Raw genomic sequence first — 23,953 nt, 5'->3', positions numbered from 1 at the left:
TTTTGGTCCAGTATGTTAGGAATTGTTTTTGTCATTGTTAGCCAAAACCTGCTTCCCTACAATCAAATCGTAGCTCCCAATTTCTGTTTTCATTGCCTCTCCATCCCCCTAACTAATCTCTCTCAAGGTCTCAGAAAAATCAAAAGGTATCCCTTGCAAAAAGATTAGTAGCCAGTGGAGTATTGTATTTGTAATAGCTCAGTTTGCAGATGATTTAAAATAGATAAAAGAAATAAGTATTGCTCAGCTTGGTAATTGTCTCCCTCCTCTTCACTCAGAAAAAAAAAATAGGATTATTTTTAGCTTGAGTGTTATTGTGATTCAAAAATCTTTCAAGGTGGAGAAGGGATGAATAAAACCTGGATTTGGGATTTATTTAAATAGAAAAAAACACTTGACTCATTTTTCAATAAATGTTTTTTTAAATCACTACTGTATGGGGGAGTTATCAAGATAATTAATATAGGCCCCTGCCTTCATCTTTATAGAGATAAAATATAAATTTAAATACAGTCAATGCATAAGAGGCAAAAAGGGATGAGAGACCCTTCCAAACTTGGGGTAGATTTCAAGGACGTAAAGTGGCATTTGAACTGAAAGCTGGATGTGAATTGATTTGATGTCCCCAGGAGAAGGGTGTCCCAGGCTCTTGGAGCAAATGTTTTCAGATGGAAGCAATCAGGGCTGTTGACTGGTGAATTGAATTCTTGTTCAGCCCAAGCCCAGGAAAAGCACTTTGATTTTGTAAATATACAAATAATTCACTCAGCATCCTACTGGTTACACTCCCTCCATCAGTATCCCATAGTCAGCTCTATGGGTCTAAGTTAGCTATTTGTCCTTAAGAATCATCCCATCTGGCTCTCTTAATCATTGTCGCAGAATCTCAAGTCAGAAGGCACTAGAGACCATGCATTCCAACCCAAGCCTAGACAAGACTGTCTTCTACAACATATTCAAGCATATAGTTAGCTTTTGCCTAAAATACTTCCAGTTATGGGGAACCCACTACCTTCATAACCAATTTATTCAGCTTTGGAGTAGCTGTAATTATTAGTTACCACCCCTGTCCCCCAATATCATGCTGAAATGTCCCTCTTTTCAACATCTACTCTGTTGCTACTGCTACCTTCTCTGTTCAAGCAGAACAGATGTTTCCTTTCTCCAGTATTTAATGACAATGCTCTTGTCCCCCTTAAGTCTTCTTCAGGCTTAACATTATTTTGAGAATCAGATAACACACAGACAATGCTTATAATACCATTGCTATTATGATTTCTGCTACATTGAGCAGAGTGGGAGAGAAGGGATAGTCTGCAGCATCTTACTGAATATAACTAGTATTTCTGGAGGCTGCCTGAGGATCTATTTTCTTCACAAGGTCAGAAGGAAGGAACAGGGAGACAGATTCCCTTAGATTTTAAAGGGACTGGAGCAGGGGAGAGTTGGGTGTAATTAAAAAACAAGAAATAATCTTCTAAAATGGTGGGAAAGGTTGCCAGCCCAAGTGGGGTTTGGGAAGGAGAGGAAAGTACTGCCTCCTCCTTTCTGAACTCTGGTTTAGCTGCTTATCTAAACTTTCTTGGTTTGGATGGGGAAGAACCCCCCAGGAGGTGGTGTCTGATACTCAGTGCAAAAGCACTGAATTCATTCCTCTGAAGACTGGCACTAGGGGGCATCAGAGAGCAGAACCCTGTGTGTGGGCCCAGAGCAACCCAGTTTCCTTTGTTTTCCAAGAACATTCCCCTTTGCTGCTCTAGAGCCCAAAAGTCATCAAAGAAATGTCAGACTTTGCAGCAGGAACCGAGGGAGGAACTCCAAATTTAGCTCTGCCTTAAGGCGTGTGACTATCTAAGCTAGAAGTGGGAGATATAGTTAAAGTAGAACTACTGCCCAGGTTCATCCCCTGCACAGGGAGATGGGACCAAACTGGCCTAGTTGGCCATGACCTCCTCTGGCAAACTGTGTCATCTCTCATTTCCTTGATTTCGCATGGACTGTTGCTCTGTCTCTCCCCAACTCCACCTCTTAGAACCTAAAGGCCACCTTCCCATGAGGCCTTTTCTGATCCCCCCAATCATTAGTGTTTCTTCCCAAAAGCCAATTACTTTGTGTATTTCATTTCCTGGTTTACTGAAAAGCCTTATTTCCTGAAGAGAATGTAAGTAAGCTCCTTACGGGCAGTCAGTCAGTTTTGTTAATCTCTTTGAATCCCCAGTGTAAAGAGTGCCGGGCACATAGTAGGTTTTTTCATAAAATTGCTCACTTAATTGAAATTAAGGGCATACAATGTTATCTTTGCTCTGGTGTCTAAAGTTGGCATATATGTGGGCCTTTACTAAATGTTTCATTGAATTGACTGCTACTTTCCAAGGCCCCAAAATAATTTTATCTGAACCTTTCATAAGTCTGAGACTTACCCAGGATATAGCCACTATGTCCAAGCAGAGCCTTAAGGGTCATCTGGCCCAAACCTTCATTTATTAGATTAGTAAATCCTTCTCACTAAGCTCCGACCCCAATTTTCTTAACCCAACCAATGTCCCAAGTATCAAAATTTTCTTTGCATTTGGCAAGAGCCAAGTGCAGAGGTCAAACCAAATCTCCCCCTGACACAAGGACTTCTTCACCAGACTTGTGATAATTTCTGCTTCACTTAGAGTTTTCTAGCCCACTACATATATGAATATCATGGGTTTGAATCTCTCCTAATTCTCAGTTCTTAATGCATTACTCCCTTCTCCCCAAACCTTTAAGGGCTCCCACTGACTACCAAATACAGATGAGTTTAATGAGCTTGGTGTTTGATTCTTTCTAAAGTCTGGCCTAATTTACCTTTCCAACCTCATCTCATATTCCCTTTCACATTCCCTGTGTCCCAGCCAGACTACTCGCTATTCCTCCAACATCTCCTTCCATTTTTCAGCCTTCTCTTATCGCATTCTCTGGGCTTGGAATCCAGAGTGAAACTCACTACCCACTAAGGCAGCCTGTGGCATTACAAACACTTTTTATATTTTAAGCTGCCTCACTCTTCCACCCTTCGGTATTAGTTCTGACTGGGGCAGCTAGGTGGTGCAGTGGATAGAGCACCAGTGCAGGAGTCAGGAGGACCTGAGTTCAAATCTCACCTCAGACACTTAACACTCACTAGCTGTGTGACCTTGGGCAAATCACTTAACCCCAGTTGCCTCATCCTGGGTCATCTCCAGCTATCCTGATGAATATCTGGTCACTGGATTCAGATGGCTCTGGAAGAGAAGTGAGGCTGGTGACCTGCACAGCCCTCCCTCACTCAAAACAAAGTCAAGTGCAAGTCATGTTGTTATTTCTCTGATGGCATGGTCTTCGGCAACAAAGGATACACACACACACACACACACACACACACGCGCACACACACACACACTAGTTCTGACCTCTGAGATCAAGGAGAACCATCCTGTCATATGACTATCCTTGAAATATTTGAAGATGGTTACTACAAGACTTCACGAAATCATAATTTAGAGCTGAAAGGGACCTTTCAAAGGCAGCACTGCCTGGTATGTAGAATGTTTTCCTGGGAGTCAGGAAGACATTGAAATCCTGCCTCCAATGCTTACTGTGAATTTAGTCTGAGTCAGTTTCCTCATCTGTCAAATGGGGACAGTACCACCTCTGGTACCTGCTTCACAGCTCTGTTGTAAGATTCAACTGAAATAATAAATGTTGTAAAGCAGTTTGTGAACCTTAAAGACATGAATGTCAGGTGGTATCCCCGACCTTATCTGTTCTCAGAAAGCTTGTTTTCTATCCCATTTACTTCCTTGTTCATTCCTTCATTGACTCTTAGAAAACTAAAACATGGAAATAGAGAGATTACTTTCTCATCCATGCTAGAAATATCCCAAATATATCTCATCTACCCTGAAAGATGGAAAGCAGCATGTACCAGGCAAGTATGGCCCCCATCTCCATTCAGACCCTGACAGAGACAACCCAGGACCCTGAACTCAAGAACCTTGGAAATAGCAGAGTCCCCCAATCCAGCCCCTACAGCTATCACTGAAGGGAGATATTGCTGTAGAGATGAGGCCTATCTTATCACCACCAGCAGCAACTATATGCACTAGAACCATGGTATTGAGTCTCCCCACCCCTGCCCCAGACTACTGATCTTACTCCCAGTCCAGTTTTCATAGCTATCAGAGGAAGCAACTCCTATGGAAAAGGGGCTAGTCCACCCCCCAAAAAAACCAACTAACTGCCAGTCATAAGACAGGAAAGGCACCCTGGGCCAGGCCACACTACCAACCCTCCTTGTCTACCATCTCCCCTCATCTCAATGGAGACATCCAAGGATCCTGAAGCCAGATCTTGGGAATAGCAATGCTTCCAGCACACAGCCTCTAGCCATCATCCCATGAAGCAGCCCCTGTGGAGATGCAGCCCAACTGCTGACCCTGCAGGTGCTACAACTAAGCTAATGAAGATCTAGGAAGGAAAAAAGTTATTGCCCCCAAAGTCCTTAGCACTCTTAATTCAACATCAAAAACTGATATGATTTTATCAGTGGAAAGGACATTAGAGGACATCACCACCTGCTTTGTGGGCGTGCCCTAAGGAGTATGGGACATTGCAATCTGAGTCACTGCTGAAACTTCCCACATGTTGTCTCCTTCATTACAACATGAGAGCTGGGACTATCTTATGTTTCTGTTTGGATCCTCAGTGTTTTTTTCTCATTCATTCATTTATAAAAGTTTTCCCCTTTCGGATACAGTGTTATTGATAGAGACAGAAATAGGGTCAGTTGTGAAATACTAAAGAAGAAAGCAACCTCACAGAGACTTAATCAGGGTAAAGTTGGCTTCTGTGTCCTGTTTCCCTACATCTAATTTGCCTGACATGAGAATTTAAAGGTAATTTTGGGAATCCATAATCCCTAGAACTAGTTGGGTAACTAGGGGACAAATGTATATTAACTAGTTAATATAGACAGCAGGACAGTGAATTCTGGTTTATCACTATAAGAAAGAAGTATCATTTCACCGTAGAGACTCTGCTTTGAACCAGCAGAGAAGCACTCAATAGATCTCAGAAGAAAATGAGTTGTAATGTGGGAACTCCCTGACCTAGAGCAAATATCCCAATCTAGAGGATTACCTGTCCTGCACACAAATGGCATTTTCTTGATAGCCTATTTCTCTTATGGTCATCTATGACTCCTTGCCTTCTATATACTTCTGTGTAATCAGGCTTTCCCACATCCTGTCAACTATTTTCCAGAAACCTACAATTTTTATCATTTTGCAACTGACCCTACTGAAATTCATCCTGTTTTTTTAGATGAACCTGACCCAGTAAATAGGTAATAATCAAGACCATAATATGTGAAGGTGAATTCCCTTCTTTAACAAAAGTAGGAATGGGGTGTTTGTCATCCCCAGCACAGACACACAAACTGTACTATACCATTTGGACCCCAAAGGATCCTGGTCTGTCAATGGTCTTATATGGAATCAATAAGGAATAAAATCAGTAGGATCCGCAGCATTACAGCATGTCACACAAAGATGAAGTAAGCATGTAATAAGACTGTGGGCACAATATCACATGGTTGTTCCAATGATAGTCAATACTGTTGAAATTCTTCTGAGTGAAGGCAGAGATTGGATGATCCCTGTCTTAGCCATATAATACATAAAGCATGGGTAATCCAGAGTGAATTAGAGATCCTAATCCAAAGAATCAAATTTGCCCTTCTGTGGGTCCTCAAAGTCCTGTTCCATGCATCATCTTGGCTTGTGCTGATCCTGGCATCTTGTGGCTATGATGAGAAGAGCTTATGCTCTGTCACACAAGGCAAGCCTCATTTCTTTTTTTTTTTTTTTTTTGACAGGACTATCGGACTGTTCAGTCAGTCAGTCATTTCCAGCTCTTTGTGATCCTATGGACCATGCATACCACACCAATGCTGTCCATGGGGTTTTCTTGTCAAAGATATTGGAGTGGTTTTCCATTTTCTTCTCAAGTGAATTAAAGCAAACGTTGAGTGATTTGCCCAGGGTCACACAGCTAGTAAGGGTCTGAGGCCCAATTTGAACTCAGGTCTTCGTAACTCCAGGCCCAGCACTCTATCCCCTGAGGCTGGTAGATCAGTGCAGTGGTGTAGACATATACTTAGATTTCAGTAAAGCATTTGTCAATCTCATGCAGCTAGCTGGAGCAGTGCATAGAGTGTTGGGTCTAGAGTCAGGAAGACAAGTTCAAATCCAGCCTCAAAAACTAGCTGTGTGACCCTGAGCACATCACTTAACCTATCTGCCTCAGTTTCCTTATTTGTAAATAATAGCCAAGTTACTGTGAGAATCAAATACTTGTAAAGTGCTTACATAAGGCCTGGCACATAGCAGGTATAATAAATAACTTATTCCCTTCATCTTCCCTGTCACATAATAACACTTAGTAAATGTTTGTTCCCAATACCAACAATATGACAAACAGTGGCCTCGGTGGTATCTATATCAAACTGGGGGTGTATGGGGTGTTTAAGGACTAGCACCTCTGGTATGGGCAGACTGCTCATCTACCTTTGGTGTCCACCTGCCACTCAACTCTCATCTGTGGCTGCAAGAAGTTGTAGCATGTGCAGAGGCCACACCCCAGTAAAAGCCAGCAGGCCATTTCTAAACACCATTGTGTCTCCACATACCTACTAACCTCTTTAAATGTGCCCCCAAACTCTTATTTCTATACGTAAAATTGAGACCTCTATGAATAAAACTGAGGCAGATAAGCTAATCCAGTTTGAGGGTAACTGACAGGCTCCTTCAGTGAGTCAGAGAGACGTCTACCCCAAACACATAAAAACTAACGCTGGTGGAAGGGGTGGATGAGAACAATTTGTTCCAATGGCCACGAAGGTGACTAAAACAGGTGCTAGGAGCACTTAGAACTTGGCCAGACATGAAAGACACCAAGGTCATCATTCACTGCATCCCAAGCTATCACCAGTCATCTTAACTTCTGTCTTGCTCCTGGACCTCAATGACTCAGGAAGAGAGTGAGGCTGACAACTTTATGTAACTTTCACTTCAACCCAACTCACACATGTTATCACCCCATGATGTCACTGATCACCTTCAAAAATGAAGACCAAACATGTCAAATTGGAATCTTTGCAACAGACTCTCTGTCACCATGTTTATTATTCACTTTATACACTTGTGAGGTCTCTGTCAACTTGGAAATTTTCTAGCAGAGAACCCCAGGGATCTGCTCTTGGCCCTAAGTTGTTCGACATTTTTATCTGATTTAAATTGACTTAGTCAAAGCCATGGGAGGCGCTGACTTTGACCAAGAAGTGAGCAAGATTTGCCACTAGGATTTATGCTTTCTGGATGAAAGGTGGTGGGAAACGCGAAAAGTTTGCTTCTAAAAGCCCTGTCCAGAGAATTACAAGATCATATATTCAGAGCTGGATGGTCATCTTAGTTCAACCCTTAATTTTTCAATGAGGAAACTGAGTCCAAGAGAAGTAAAAGGAAGGTCATAGATATTAAGGAGCAGAGATATGATCTGAACCCAAGGCCTCTGACTCCAAATCCATTCCACTCTCCATTGTATCACGCCCATTATTCACTCTCAACTTTTTCCCCCCAATCCCGTTCACAAATAACATCATTAATGTCTTTAGCTCAGCTTCTTTTGCCTTGATGCCTGGCCTCCAGTGTCCCACAGGAATTCTGGGATCTGTAGGTATTACCAGGAAAGACACAATGGAGCTCAACGTAAATAAGTGCATTTATGCAGCCATGGTCATAATGGCCACATCAATAAGACGAAAATCCACTGGGCTGTTGGTAAACACCATTATGTCTCCATACACACACCAACCTCTTTAAAGGGGCCCCCAAACTCTTATTTGAGTAAAACAGGGACCCCAGGAACAGAAGGGCTTTTCTGGGATCACTCAGTCCACAAGGGATAACCCTGGCCTCACAAGTGCTTATGAGCCCAGCTGCTTTGCCCACTTTGCCCACCTCCCTAATGGCTGCCTGCTGCCAGACCTACAAGTTTTTAGAACTGAACCATAATAGGATGAGTTGTAAGTTGAAAACAGTTTGTCACCTTGTCCCCAGCTCTGTTCTCACTGGTGACCTAGAATCAGTCATTCATTGACCTTCTCAGGACTTGCATCTTGTGGCAGACCCCAAAAGGGAGACAAGCTTTTTTCTCTTCTGAGGCAAATCACTCACAACTGCCAGGCTACTTGAATTAAATTCTCCATTTATTTTGTCCTCTTACAAAATCCAACATAGGATCATTGTGCTCATGATTGTGGAAGGGTGTGTGTGGAAAGGGGGTCTCCCCTCTCCCTTTAAAAGAGTCATTTTAAACCAGTAGCAGCTCCTTGAGCAGTGGTACCATGAGTGTCATGTGGAGTCAGATCAGAAAAAGGACCATACCACCCTCCTTAATTGTTCCTCTGTGTGAGGCTCAGCGAGTAGTCCACGGGATAAAATCCTGCCCAGATAGAATGGAGAATCACTACAAGGAGAAACAAAAGCTCAGAATGGCACCATGAGCACTTGGGGAGGAGGGGTTGGGAAGGATGACCACAGCCCAGGTTGGGTTACTCACATAGGGTGAGAAGCAGACTTGCCAACGAAATACTGAAGGTGTTTCTAGGACCTTGTAGCACAGGTCAGGTGTTAAGACACATCTGTGCCCTTTCTTGAGGAAATTCATACCAGGAAAGGTCCAGATGCTTGTTTTGTTTAGGCAAGATGGATACATGACTAGATGCAAATGACACTGGGATTTCCCCAGGAGAAAATGAAACCTGGGCCACTGAGTTTCTAATCCTAATTAACACTTCTTTGACCCCTCTCCCTTTCCAAAAGGATACATCATTCTTTGGGGTCTGAAACAATCCAAGATGCCAGTTGATCTGTCAGTTTAGGCAGAAGGTCTCTCCTCTTGGCACATGGGACCGTGTTAACAGAATGGACGTCGACCCTTTTGGATCTGCATGTCTGTCCTTGACTTTCCTCTGATTTGTCTTACCCCATCCCTTCTATTCCATCCTCCCTTCCCCCTCCACAGCAAAAAGGGCAACAACAAAAATTCTCATGGCAGCTTATGCCCTGGGCTTATTAGGGATGCCCATGAATTCTGGGTAGGGTATTTTGTGACCTGTCAAAATGGATGTCTCTCTTAAATGTAAACCCAATGGACTAGGTGATTCCTCCCGTGTTATAAACCAGTGCACAAGCCCCTCACATGTAAAAGAAAGAAGTAGCAGTTACATATCACAGAACTCAAAATGCCATACTCTCCAGCTTTCCCAAGGAAGGAAGGCCTTTGCTACAAGGATTAAAGTAAGAAACCAGGCAAAGAGGAACTGGGGAGTTTGGGACAGAATGATTATGCAGCTGACATCACTCCTGGCTGGGCTGCTGAGACAAGACTCCCCAAGTCGGTATGTGATTTTGTCGAGATGGCAAAAGCAAGACAAGAAGAGGAGCTGGGGCAGACTTGGGAGGGAAGCGCTGAAATCCTAGGAGCATCCCTGTCGGGGTGACAGGCACTAGTCCTCAGCTGCCTCTGAAAAGAGCTGCCTGAAATTAAGGCAGCAAAGCCTGGGTGGGGGAGGCCGCAGCTGGAGGGAAGAGAGAAAATGGGAGACAGAGAGTGAGAGAACACCTCAGTTTCAGGAAGACACTTCAGGAGGTCACAGCAAGTACAGATGGACAGGGGTGAAGGGACTCAGTAGAAACAAGGGACAAGGGCTGAGGGACTAGTTTAAGGCATGTGCATGACTGGAGGGTTGAGCCAAATTTAAGCTTCCTGTTTAGCTGCTGTGGGCCACGTGGCTTAAGTCCGGATATCGTGTTAGAGAGTAAGCTGACTCCCTAAGGAATTGTGCCCAGCTCCCAACCCACTCAGACTGGTATATTTCAGGCTTAGCCCAGATCTGGACTCGAGGGCTGGTGGTAGCAATGTGGGTCTACATCACTACTTTGGAAAACCTGAGGAAGAGGAGGGGAGATCAGGTCAGTTATAAGGCAGCCCTTGGGATCTCAAACTGATCCAGAATGTTTCTTCCCATTCTTTCTTAAGTTCCTTCCAAGTTACATGGACCCTGGAATCAGCTTGGTCTCCTTCAGAGTCTACATAATGCAAATTATTTAAATGCCCTAAGGCCAGATAATAAGAATCCATTCAAGGAAAGGAAGACCAATTTTACCAGGGTATTAGTCCCACTTCTCAATGTGGGACACCCCGGCCAGCCGGGGTATAGAAAGGAGGACTGCTACTCAGGTTAGTCAAGCCATCCTTAAAAACCCCTCCAAATGCACCTTGCAGCTGAAATGACCAGTTTTCCCTTTCTCTCATCCAAAAATGCAAGACTGCAGGTGATTCTGAAGGCCACAGACAACAGTCAAATGATAAGAGGTTCTGGATGCTGAGGCAGGAAGGAGAAAGATGTTTGGGAAGGCCAGCTCAAATGAGCTGCAGGCTACTGCTCCTCCCTGGGTCCAGTCTTGGCTTCGAAAGCGGAAGGGAGGAGAAGCGGAGGCTGGGGATGGGCCCAGGCATGGGCTATGAGGAGGAAAATCCCCTTCCCTAACTTGTTTCAACACAGACATCCCTAGGAAATGAGGGAAGATGCCTGAGGTGGGGAGAGACAATGCGAGGTTAGGAACCAACTCCATCCAAGTTAAGAAGAGGAGGTCTATGAAGCCTGCAACTTCTCACGCAGTGAGACAGGCAAAAAATTCAGTCCCCAAAGATGTATCTATATATGTGTGTGTGTGTGTGTGTGTGTATGTGTGTGTGTGTGCAAACATACATATATATATGTATGTGTATATATATATATATATATATATATGTATATAAAAGCCTTAGGAGGCAAACCTGAAACACTTTCATTTTAAATAATAATAACAGTTATTATTATTATAACAACCACAAACCAGTTGTCCTGGGCTAATGTACTCAGTGAGTGACTATCCCAAATCCCCATGGTCCTTAGTGTAAGCTACTGAAAATCTTGTTGGTGGAACCCTGGAATCTCTTGACCAAAGCTCTAGCAGGGAGCAGCCCAGTATTCATGTGTGCCTGGGCAGAGCTGGCATCAAGACAGAAGGCAGATATTCCCTTCCACTCTTGCTGGCCCCCGGCTCCTGCAGTGACCAGCCTGGACCACCCAGCTGGTGGATGTCCTCAAGGCTTCCTAACCCTCCGGCCCACAGGTGCCATATCCCTTTCTCCACACGATCTGATTGCCAAACCCCAACGTGACCCTAAATGAACTTGAAACACTTGGTCTTGTCATGGGGTAGGCGGGTCTTGAAGAGCACCGAGTCCACCCTAAACTGTGTGTACAGCAGGGGCATGTAGCCATACACCTTGACAAAGAAGTTGATACACTTGTGCCGCTCGTGGAAATGAGAGTCATCATGGGACAACGCCTGGGGGCAGCCTGGGCATCGGAATGTCCATCGGGATGTCACCTAGTGACAGAAAGAAAAGATCACAGACATCAGTTTAAAACCACCTATCCCTTAACTGAGGATTTTCTTAAAATGCCCTTAATCCACCCTGCATGTGTCTGGGTTACTAAACAGGAGCTACCTGATACAGTCCATCATGTAATCATATAATGCACAGTGGGCAGGCACTGCCTACAGATAACACAGAGAACCCTGGGCTCCAAATCTGATATCCTGACTTGGAGTCCTGGGTCAGTCACTTACTAAGACAGCTTAACACAGTGCCTGGCACACAGTAGGCGCTGATCCAAGGGAGATAGTTCCCCAACCTACCCATATGCAGTAGAGAGGACTCCAAGGAGTTCAAGGTCTGCCTCTGACACATCCTGGCAGGGTAGCCCTGCACAAGTCAATGTGCTAGGAATATAAACTGCAGAGAAGGAGCCTGCCTACAGATAAAGCTCCTTCCGCAAGGTTTCCTTCAAAGCTCCTTCCCCACCAAACACCTCATGAGGGAGGTGCTGCAATTATCATTCCCCTATTCCACAGAGAGAGTAACTTTGGAGAGCCCAAGTGACTTGTCCCAGGTCATACAGCTAAGAAAAATCAGAGTCAGGATTAGAAGCTGAGTCTCTCTTGCCTCGCTGTTCACCGTTCTTTTCGCTGCCTCTAGCCTCAGTTTCTTTCTTCATCCATAAGATAACATTCTCCTTAACTCATCTAGCATTAGCATCTGCAGAAGCCACCTCTGTGGGTGAAAATGGCTTACATTTTTAGGACACTTTTCAGTTACAAAGCACCACCAGAGTTGATCCTCACATAGCTAAAATGTCCTACAAATGTAAGCCATCATCATCATCATCGTTTTCAAGGTCACCTTCTTGAGGACCGGCTCCAAGGGGCCAAATCCAGTTGCTCACTTCTGATTCAGAAATCGACTGTGCTCATCATGTGGGCCTTTTGAGAAGACCCCCTTCCAGGAGTTCGGCTCCAGCCTCATTAGCAGCTTACATAAGAACGCTCCAGTTCAAGCTAACAAAGAGCTGTGGGTGTTTTCACTGGCTTCCCTGCAGTTCCTTCCTCAATTAGAAAAGGAACTCAAGCATTGAGATAAGAGCAGCACCAAGCACACAATGCAGCCATCCTGCATTTCTCTCTCTGCCTCTCTCTTAGTCTTACGTCCTCTTCCTGGAGAGCCAACATCTGACCACAGGCAAGAAGCCATCCAATGCATATGACCCCACTAGACACAAAAAGCTCTTTAGATGAGTAGTTTTCCCTGGAGGTTCTGGGATCATTGATGAACACAGTTTCCGGGAAATGTCAGGCTATTTAGTTTAACAATGGCTTGTAAAATTCTTAGTTTATGTAAGAAACCCAAAGAATGACAAGTAAGATATTATCAGTCCATCATGCTTTTCTTCCCTAGTCTACCAGCCTAATTCCTTGCTCAAGTCAATCCTATATTTTTTAGGCTTACTGCCTGAGGTCATCTGATCCTCTATCCTGAATGGGGGGAGGGAGCTATTAGGCTAATGAAGGTAGCCATTGTAACAGCAATGCAATTGGGTACCACTGGCAGCATAGCCATGGTGGGAGCTAAAATGGAAAATGGACAAAGAAGCAGGAGAAGAAAGAAAGCCTGGCTGTAAAACATGTGATTTTAGGAATATAGTTGTATCACTTTGAGGCAAGGTGAATTGTGAAAAGAGGAACTAAGCCAAGCACTAGCTGATCCCTGGTCCTAAAGTCAGAGGAGAAAGGACCGTCTTCCAGCTCCAGGGCCATCGTTGACTAGGAGCACGATGTGAAGCAACTCACTAAAACTCCCTGCAGCAGGGCCAGCACGTCGGGGGAGGGAAGTCATCATCTGGTTAAAAACAAGCACATCCCTTAGGTAAGCTACTCAATCTCCTCATATTTAAAATGGATCTAAGAATATCTGCCCCCTGCCGACAAGGAAGCAGTCACATGAGCACCAAGTGCACGTGAACTCACAAAGTTGTCCTGAAGAAAAAAATGAGATAATATATGTAAAAGCACTTTATAAACTGCAAGGAAAGCATTATTATACCTTCTCAATAGCAACAACCATTCACACTTACGTATTTGCGTTTTAAGGCTTACAAAGTACATTCTTCAACACCATCCCCATTATAGAGAAAGAGAGATCTGATGACTTACTTGTGGTCGCAGATTGACTAAATGTCCAAACTGGCACTCAAGGCTATGTCTCCTGACACAGTTTCCTGACAAGTCCTGTGCTTGCTTTCCAAGACAATTCTATAATAGGTTTTGATTGTAAGATATGGTATACATATTTTAAAAGGAGTTAATGGAAATTAATATCCTACAACTTGAAAGAATTAATCTGGGGGCCTATAAATTGAAAGAATATTATACTTTGTTATAATGGAAAGATTGTCTAAAAATGTTTAAAGACGTTAAATGTTCTTGTCAAGGTTCCAACACTAACCAGATGTGTGACCATGGGCAAAATTAGTTCACCTCCCTGAGTCTCTATTTCTTTATCCGTAAAAAGAAAGAGTTGGAACTGATGGCCTCTAAGGTCCTTTCCAGCTCTAAATCTATGAGCCTATGAAAGTGGGGAGTAGAAATAGACTAAATGGATTCTAAGGTTATTCTAAGTTCTAAAGATTAAGTGATTTGGGGGGGCTCTTGGTTTGAAAAAGGTACTGATTTTAGATGCCCCCCCCGCAATTTACCTGGAAGAACTGAAAAAGGTTTAGAAATAAATTCAGTTTTTTCATAAGAAGCATCTCCTGTGCTCCAGTTCTCCTTCAATGGCGCCCTCGGTTCTCAGAGGCTATGACAGCTGAGTACAATCTCGACCAAGTGGGAAGGCTTCAAGCATGCACTCAGCAACTGATGGTGTCATTACAGGACCAGCCTCCCAAAATCCAGGGGGCCTCTTCGCCATGATGGCTACAGAAGGATGCACTTTTTCAGCCACAACTCAAAAGGGTATCAACTAGCACAGGCTGTGATGTACAGCAGCGAGGAGTGCACCCATCCCAGAGAAGTGAGGGATCCTTGGAAGGACTCAAGAACCCCCCTCTTCTGGATTAACTAGATTTCTCAACAGAGAGATAGATAGGCTAACGTATGAAGCTAAGGAAAGGAGGAAGGAATAAACATTTATCTAGGGCTATGTGGCAGGCACCGTGCTTTACAAACATTATCTCATATGATCCTTATGACAACCCTGGGACGTAAATGCTGTTATGATCCCCATCTTATAGGTGGGGTTAAATGTCTGGAGCTGGATCTGAACTCAGGTCTTCCTAACTCCAGGTCCAGTGCTCTTGTCTGCTGCACCATCTAGCTATGTTTATATAACAAACTGCTATGAACATCTGTGCCCTATTTGAAGGGAAAATCTGCCCAAGCAAATACAAAACAGCAGAAAAGTTAAAGATGTAGCACATCTACGATCATGTGTCCTCCAAGAGGGCTGTGAATCACCCCAGAGGGTGGTAGGGGGATAGGAGTAGATGAAGTCCTGGATTTGGAATCAGGTAAGACCTAGAACCAAATCCCAGCTTGGCCTGTTTTCACCTGTTTCTCCATGTCTGCAATGGGATAAACCTACACCTGCAGGGGCTCTTGGGAGGCAAACTTGAGCACACTTTACACACACCAGTTAACGTTCCCCCACAGCTGCCACAGCCATGCAGTGGATGTGGATGACAAACAGGCATGGATGGAGCATGACAAATCTTGGGATTCAATGGTTATGCTGATTTCTAGCCCATTACTCAGCAGTGGCAGCAGCTGGATGAAAGCTCCTTCACTAGACTATGTTTATTGTCATAGTGATGCTTCAATAGCCTTTCTTCTTTTTCCCCTTCTGATTTCCCAACTGTCGTGCAATCATAAAAAGAAGAATTCTTATCTTATTTAACTAAGCTGTTTTCATTTGAAATACTTAAAATTTCTTTGGATATCTTAGTTTTCATATGGACTAATACTAATGATGAAAGTTAACCTAATTTGTTTGATTCTTATATTCAAATGATTGGCTGAAATACAAATTATTCTTTTTTTAGAAAAAAAAAAAGCAAGAAAAAAATCCATATGATGTCTGTCAATACTTTGGGCCAAGCCCTGAGCCAAGGTATTATGTTACTGAAAAGCATGGTGAGCCATTATCTTTTAACCTATCAGCAAAATGTCCCTACAGCATGTGTACATCATGGCCAAAGCCCAGGAATTAGCGATGTAAGGAAAAAACAAAGGGCAGCATTATTGAACCAGCCATTTTGTTATCTTCCCAATAAAGATCTTGGGCTCTAAACAAAGTAAATGCTACTATTCCCTCAGGTCTACCAATGCACTTTGAAATGATGACTTTTCAAGGTAAAGATTCTGGTAACACAGTAGGAAACTAAATGTCAGTCACAAGTGTGGGGCCATGAGACAAGATGCAGTTGATGGATTTGGTCATGATACACATATGTATATACATTTACATTACAGCTAAGTACAGAATAGTTCTAATTGTCAAGGTGTATAGATATCAACCTGAGTCTATGTACCAATACAGAGCTGCAAAAACAGAAACCAAAGTCTAAATTTGACCAGAGGAAAAAAAAAGCAAGAAGGAAGGTTAGGGGTGCAAGCCATGGTGAGAACAATGAAGTCCACAGAAGGGGGAGGTGTCAGAGCACTCACGTGTGATGGTAGGGGAATATGAAGATCTTCTCTGCCCCTTAATAGACCCATGCGACCTGCTTTGAGCTGTGGCCCAGACTACAGTTTGAGTCACATGGAGTCAATGGTGGGAGAAGCTTGCCCAAGGGATGGAGCAGGAAGAGAGAGGGAGGCAGAACTGAGAGAGTAGGCAGAGTAGAGTAGCTAGCATGAGTTCGAGAGGGAGTGATTTTGCCTAAGGAAGCTTGTTTGTGGGGAGGCCTGTTAGAGGGAAGGCTTGGGGATGGCCATGCTCTCTTTATTGGTAATATGTACAAACTCTGTTGTTACTATGGTGGAACTGGCATTTTAAAAAGTATCTTGGTTTCGTCTTTGAGGAAGAGAGTTTATATTTTGCAAATTTACCCTGGAGATACGCATGCATATCCATAGAGGTAGGTATCATATTGGTGTTATACCATGTTAAGGGGCTTCTCAGGCTTAGAGAAGGATGTAGTTTTAAGTAACCAACTGCACTTAGCCCAGTCTCTTCTCACTGAGTCTCACCCATGCAGAGAACTTAACTTCTGCTTGTCTAGAAATTCTGTTCTACCACTGAAGTAACAGCAGTGCTAATGAACACAACAGGGAGAGAATAATTTAAAAAATTACAAATCAGTGCTCTTTATAGTTAAATGAAAAATAATTTGTTAGCTTAGCATCAGCCTTAAGATTCAATTATATGTGTGTGTTTTTATTTGTTTGTATTAGAAAACATTGGCTTAGCTTGGCCCTCCTATCTTGGAAATGCAAACTTCATGAGATTCCCATATCTTCTCATTTACTACGGGGCACTAATAAACTGAACTAGGACAGAACTTATAATACTTGATGAATGAGAAAGCCTGGAGCTACCAAAAGTATCACCTGAATTTCAGTGTCCACTGGCAAATTACAAAGTTAACCAGCTAACACATGGGGAAGTAGATGCAAAAGCTAATAGAAGGAATTGTGTCCCATTAAAAAAAAAGAGCAGCAACTGATACTAGAAACAGATTGCTTTAGAAGAAACTGCCCTATTCTCCTAATTTCTTAAAAGCAAAGTCAGTCACCCCATTCTGGGAAACACATAACAGCTCAAGCTCAAGCTCAATAACTCCACTCACTGCTCTCCATCTAGTCTTTCAATGGAGTGCATATAGTTATCTCTGTGAAGTCAAGAAGAAGCAGATACTCCCACTTTAGGAAAGTGAAAGATCAATGAAAACAATTTACCCACCCATTCACACATCACCCTGGTTTATTCTCCCTTCATTCAATATAGAATTAAAAGCCAATATTCTTCATAACGGGTCAAACAGAAATGGCAACCAACTGGCAGTGAGCAGTTTTTGCAAGACTGGACTAAATGATAAGGCCAAACTCTTTCAGCAACAAAACAAGTTTCCTGACTTCCAAGACTGTGCTAAGTGCAGTTTATGAGGACTATCCATACATCTGTCTTCTTATCCTTCTTCAGAATTCCTCACCTTGATGGGGGGTTTCCGGGTGATGTGAGAGACGAGGAAGTTCATGGCAATATCCTCACAGTTGATGTACTCATCCACCATGTCCCGGATGGCCTGAGGCATCACATAGGAGTACAGGTAGGCATAATACTATTGGGAAACAAAAGAAAGACCCTATAAGAGGCTACCCAACATTTTAGGTTAGCACATTATTTTTATTTACAGCAAATATATACAAGGTTCTTTGCCTTCAAAAAGCTTATTATCTATGTAGGGAAAGTGTGTACAAGAAAAGATAAAAGAATATTAAATAATAGTTCAAAAATTAGCCATACAGTTCCTTCAACTTGGTTCACAGACCCTTCACCAACCTTATCACCCTCTTCTAGATATATTTCATTTCTGTTGATGTCACTAATAAAATATGGCAGTTGGAATCCAGCATGATATGCTAAGCCTAGGATTTTTCGGGGGTGGTGTGTGTGTGTGTGTGTGTGTGTGTGTGTGTGTGTGTGTGTGTGTGTGTGTGTGTGTGTGTGTGTGTGTGTCTGTGTGTGTGTGTGTGTGATGGGCCTCCCCTCCCCCTTCACAGTCTAGTAAAGCCTAAGGACTCTTTCTCAAAATGTTTTTTACATGCATAAAATATAGCACTATCAAGAAAAATACTTTGTTGAAAACCAGTTATCTATCTAAGATAAGTTTATAGACCCCAGGTTATAATCCCCTGCTCTTACATCTAATCAAAACAAAAGTTCAGAGACAGTACTGACTCCCTTTGATTTTCATATTATGCTTTGATGCAACTTAATTCAACAAACATTTAATAAGTACCTACTGTTGGCAATGCATCACATAGGATGAAGGAGGTGGGAATTGTGATAAAAAACTTAGAAGGAGATTACTGAGACTGCAATATAGGACATGAAGACTGCATTAATTTTCTTTCACAATCCTATCCTTTTTGTAATCAGTGAGCACTCCTAGGAAACAAGTGTAGTAAACCAAATCTTCCTAAGTGCAAGATCTCTAAACAAGTCAATGGTGTAGCTAAGGAAAGAATATAAGAACTTGGTTTTCCTGTGTCTTCTACCTAACAGGAACTTACTTAGGTAATTTTCTCTACAGCTACAACAGGTATTTCAGATTTTCAGAATTAACAACCTGGGTCAGCTCTATCATCCATTTAGGCCATCTGACTCTAGCAGTAACCAGGATATGGTATAAGGAAGTATGGTCACCTTTCCCAAGTCCAAGTTCAAAACAGTGGGGATGCATCCCAAAACATGACATAACACCAAGGAGCTAATTACAAACCTGGCATCTGTGAAGTTATCAAAATTTTTTGAAATCAGTTTTCAATCTATACTGTATCACCTTTAAATAACAAATTCTGAAAGCAATGACTTGTTGCCAGAAGGCAGTAAACTTCACTAGCTTTTAAATAATGGAATTAGATGGACAACTCTGTGATCACCTTTTCTGGACTGTATAAAATAAGACCAAATCTCCTTCTGGCCTTCATCTTTCTGAATTTTAAAAGTCCTCAACATTAAATTTTTTTTAATTTTCCCTCATAAGGTGTGCTTCATCATTTGCTTAGTCTTTCCTGGCTCATCTCAAGATTCAGTGAATCCTGCTTGAGCTATGGTAACTTAAGAAACTGTGTGCAGTTTTTGTAGCAATGTAGGATAGCAGCAGATGTTTGGTTTCTTACACTCTTTCTGAGGAAGATTTTACTGGCCTTTTTGGCCTCAGCAGCATACATTAGGCAAATTTCATCAGAGAACAGTCAATAATGACTTCAAGGCCTTTTTCTGAGTCATCACTGTTAGCTTGGAGTGCCTCATCCTATAAATATAACTCATGGTTTTTACGTGCATATCACTTGTCCGAAATAAAATTTATACATCAATTCTCCACCCACTCCAAAAGCCTCATGAGATCTTCCTACGCTTGCTCCTCCATCAACTTGGTGTTTTCCAGTGCCCCAGAAGAGCTTCGTGTAGAGGTTGCAAAAACATGGAGAGTCCGTTTTTCTCTTTCATGTCATTTATACAATACTGAACAAAATTGGATCCAACAATATGGAATTATACTTAGAAAATGATTAAAATGTTCATATCCTTTGGCCTAGAGATCCTATAGCTACACATATATTTCAAGGAGGTCATATATAGAAAGAAAAACCCCACATAAACCAAAATAGTAGTAGTAAAGAACTAGAAACAAAGTATATGTCTATTGATTGTGAAATGAGTAAATAAATGACTGCACATGCATGTAATAGAATATTAACGGGCTATAAGAAACAACAAACATTTAATTTGCTTACTCAGCACCACACCAATCAAAGTACCAAAGAATTACTGTATAGAGCCAGAAAAAATAACAACAAAATTCATCTGGAAGAATAAAAAGTCTAGAATATCCAGAGAATCAGTGAAAAAAATGTGAAAAGGGCCCAACAGAATCAGATCTCAAACTATACTACAAAGCAAAAATCATTAAAACAGTCAATGAAATAGATTAGGTACGTAATATACAGAAACAAATGAGCACAATAATCTAGTATTTGATAAATCCAAAGGTCCCAGGTTTTGGGGGCAAGAACTCACCATCAAAAGCGGCTGGGAAAAGTGGAAAGTAGTATGGCAGAAACTAGGCACAGACTATCATTTCATACTGTATAACAAGATAAACTTAAAATGGGTACATAAATTAGACATAAAAAGGGATATCATGAGCAAATTAGGGGAACATGGGAAAAATTACCTGTCTAATCTATGGATAACATAATATGACCAAACGAGACAGAGAGGATCACAGGGGATAAAACAGATCATTTGTATTACATTAAAAGGTTCTAAAGCATCAGATTGGCTAATCTGACAGAAAACGAAAATAACAAATGCTGGAAGGGATGTGGGAAAATAGGTACACTAATGCACTGCTGCTGCAGATATGACCTGGCCTACCATTCTGGAGAAAAATGTGGAACTATGCTCAAATGGCTATAAAACTGTATACCCTCTGACCTAGCAATACCATTATTAAGTTTGTACCCCAAAGAGATCAAAGAAGAAGGAAAAAGACCTATATGTGAAAAAAAATATTTATAGCAGCTCTTTTTATAATAGCAAAGAATTGGAAATGAAGGGGATGCCCATCATGTGGGAAATGGCTAAATAAATTGTGGTATATGAATATGATAAAATACTGTTGTGCTATAAGAAATGACAAAGGAAACAGTATCAGAAAAATCTAGGAAGACTTATAGAAAATAATGAAAAGTGAAATGAGTTGAACTAGGAGAACATTATATAATACAATTATATAGTACAATATAATAGAACAATGATAATCAACTGTCAAAGACTTAGCTACTCTAATCAATACAATAATCCACAATTCCAAAGGACACATGATGAAAAATGCTATCCACCACTAGAGAAAGTGGACCCTGAATACAGACTGAAGAAAGTTTTTCACTTTATTTTTCTTACTTCCCTGTCCCTCCCTAGATATGATAGGGCTAATGTGGAAATATATTTTGCATGACTTCACATGTATATGGGCATCATATTTCTTGCCTTCTCAATGGGTGAGGGAGGAGGCAAAGGGAGGGAAAAAAAATTGGAACAGAAAATAAATTTATTTCCATGAAAAAAACCCCCCCAAACATTTTACATGAAGATTACAGAGAAGCATGGAAAGACTTTGTGAACTGATGCATGGTAAAGTAAGCAGAACCAAGAGCACAATATGCACAATGGCAACAATGTATATAGAAAGAACAATATCCACAAAAAATGAAAACTAGAAACTGTGTAATTATCCTGACCAAGTTTAACTCTGAAGAGGGGACATAAGAACATACCATTCCTTCTTTGCAGATTTCTAAATTATCATGGACTTGGAATACTGTATAGTAGAACTTCAAAGATATGTTGATTTAGTTTTGCTAATATGCTTTTCTTTTCTATATTTTTATTCTTTTTATAAGAAAAGGCTTTTGGGGAGGGAGAGGAAGAGATATATATTTGGAAATAAGGTGATAGTAAAAATGGAAATAATGAATTCATTTTAGAAAAAAAATGAACATTGTGTAATCACAATGATCAAGTTTGCCCTCAAAGAAAAGAGAAGAAAATAAAACTCCCTCCCTTTTTTTTTTTTAACCCCCCACAAAAGTGGAAGACTGAGGTAGCAATGTTTACACTGTGAGACCTAGTTAATGTGCTGGTTAGTTTTACATGATTATTGTTTTCTTTCTTTCCCTTTTATTCTTTGTTTTAAAAGATGTCTCTTTAGGGAGGGAAGAGATATATTTAGCGATAAAAGCAATGTAAAAACAAAATATATTGATAAAAATATTTTAAGTGGATTTCAATTAACAGTGCCTACTAGACACTTCTCCATCTATGTAAGTGCCTATTTATCCTACCCTTTACTTTTTACCTGTATTCTGACAAAGTAATTCCATGATATCTTTTAAAAAATAACCTCTGGTGTGCAAATTTGTCAAAGATTTTTAAAAATCTAATTAAATCGTATTTGCTGGCTCCTCCTTAATCACATTTATTTGTACACCACAAAAACTACTTTAATTTTAGACATGATTTCTCCTAAGGCTTTGTGTTCAAGTATCCTTATCATTTATTATGGATTCCACTAGCTTGTCTTATACAGAAACAAATCTCCCTGGCTCCAAGTTTCTCAGGAATCCCTCTGGAACCCTCCTTGTATATGGGATTCCACTAGTAATCATCTGTAGAATAAAGAGATAGCTTAAACTCCTGGGTATGTGCTACTTGATTCCTAACAATTTACCTACTTTTAACCCCAATGATAAGGTTTAGAATTAAGTCTAAATCAACTTTCTCTTCATTTCGTACTTCCAATCTATCTGCTTAAAAAAAAAATGACTTGGGAATTTTCATATTGCTCCCTTTTGTAAAGTTTAAGCAACAAATTTCATTTTATTTCTCAGTCAGACAAAACAGCTTGTCTTTTAGCACCTTCCCTTTTCTTTTTTCAGTGTCTTTGCCCTTCTAGGCACTGCTAGAGCTCAGCAATGTATCAACTAATCTTGTGCTAAAATGTCATTACATAATGGCTTACAGTGTTAAAACTTCCTGTGTTTGTTCATTTTAACAAGAGAAAGAAAAAAGTCTTCAGGATCCAAAGGAGTTGATTTCTAAGATGGAATAACTATATCATGCAATAGCAAAGACATTTTTGAATAGGGAGCCTTTCTAAGAGTCCCTTAAATCATATCATATAGGCAACTACAACTTTATAATGTAATTCCTGTTTTCTGCTCTCAATTCTTTTGATTTCTAGATGGAACTTTTACATATGATCACTGATTAAAATAAAGTTCAGTGCTAAGATGGGGGCATGAGGAGAATTAGTTCAATAAAAATGTTCAACCCTGCATAAACTGCTCACAGTTATTTCCCTCCTCCTCAGTATAACTTTTCCTTACCTTGTGAAAGAAGGCAGCACCTGTCAGCACCATGGATAGCTCACAGGAGTAGTTGGAATTATAGAGCCAGGACTGATGCGGGATGTCCCAAGCATGGTATCGCCCAGGAAAACCCACAATACGATCTCGAGCTTCTCGCCAAACCCTATAAAAAAGGTCCATACACATCAAAGTTGTTTGAAAGGTCCACAAAATATTTTAACCTTATTGCTTGTCTAACAGGCACACATTATGTATTTCACTCCATCTGTGTTCTGAGTTTGGTATTCCTACCATCTTCCTTCTTACTTTGCTGCATTTATCCTAGTCTCTGACATCTGCATCAAATTCAGAATGTGATCTTAGGGGAACAGAATGAAATCTAACTGGGTTAGACAAGCTGCATAATCCAGGAGAGAAAGACCACTGACTCTGAAGTCCTTCTGATACTTCATGTGTGACCCTGGACCTCAGTTTCCTCATCTGTAAAATGAGGAAATTGGACGGGTTGACCTCTGGGGTTCTTTCCATCTGTAGAGCTATGAGTATTCATAAGCATATTCACTGAGGATGTTCATAAAATGCAATAGAAAAAATTAAGAGCTTTTTTTTAGGGTCTCTTGAGAAGCTGCTATGCCAATATGAGTCCGAGGCTGGACCAGACCTACTTTGGGGGATGTGAGCAGAAGCATGACTACTACTTTTCAGGGATGTGTTTGCTGTGGCATCAGGGCAAAGAGCTGTGTAAAATCACGGGAGAATACTTGCCCAGGCTCTAAGTCACATAGGAAGGCTATCTGAACATGAGAGTCACAGTGCTATGGGAAGAGCCATTT

The 23,953-nt window shown here is 41.4% G+C and overlaps 1 protein-coding gene across 1 annotated transcript in view; it reads right to left on the bottom strand.

Annotated features, from left to right (window-relative positions):
* Positions 1 to 10,569: 10,569 nt before the first annotated feature.
* EXTL3 (exostosin like glycosyltransferase 3) overlaps positions 10,570 to 23,953 on the bottom strand; it is a 49,124-nt gene continuing 35,740 nt past the window's right edge. Inside the window, exons 4-6 of the mRNA XM_072634811.1 lie at positions 23,139 to 23,283; positions 17,672 to 17,800; positions 10,570 to 11,510 (exon numbers count right to left, since the gene is read on the bottom strand). Of these exons, the coding sequence (XP_072490912.1) occupies positions 11,301 to 11,510; positions 17,672 to 17,800; positions 23,139 to 23,283 (484 nt within the window). The 3' untranslated portion in view covers positions 10,570 to 11,300. The remainder of the gene's footprint in view (positions 11,511 to 17,671; positions 17,801 to 23,138; positions 23,284 to 23,953) is intronic.

This window comes from Notamacropus eugenii, chromosome 1 (assembly GCF_028372415.1).
Source record: "Notamacropus eugenii isolate mMacEug1 chromosome 1, mMacEug1.pri_v2, whole genome shotgun sequence".
Lineage (NCBI taxonomy): Eukaryota > Metazoa > Chordata > Mammalia > Diprotodontia > Macropodidae > Notamacropus > Notamacropus eugenii.
The sequence above is the reverse complement of the archived record's forward strand: the minus strand, read 5'-3'. Positions and strand labels throughout refer to the sequence as shown.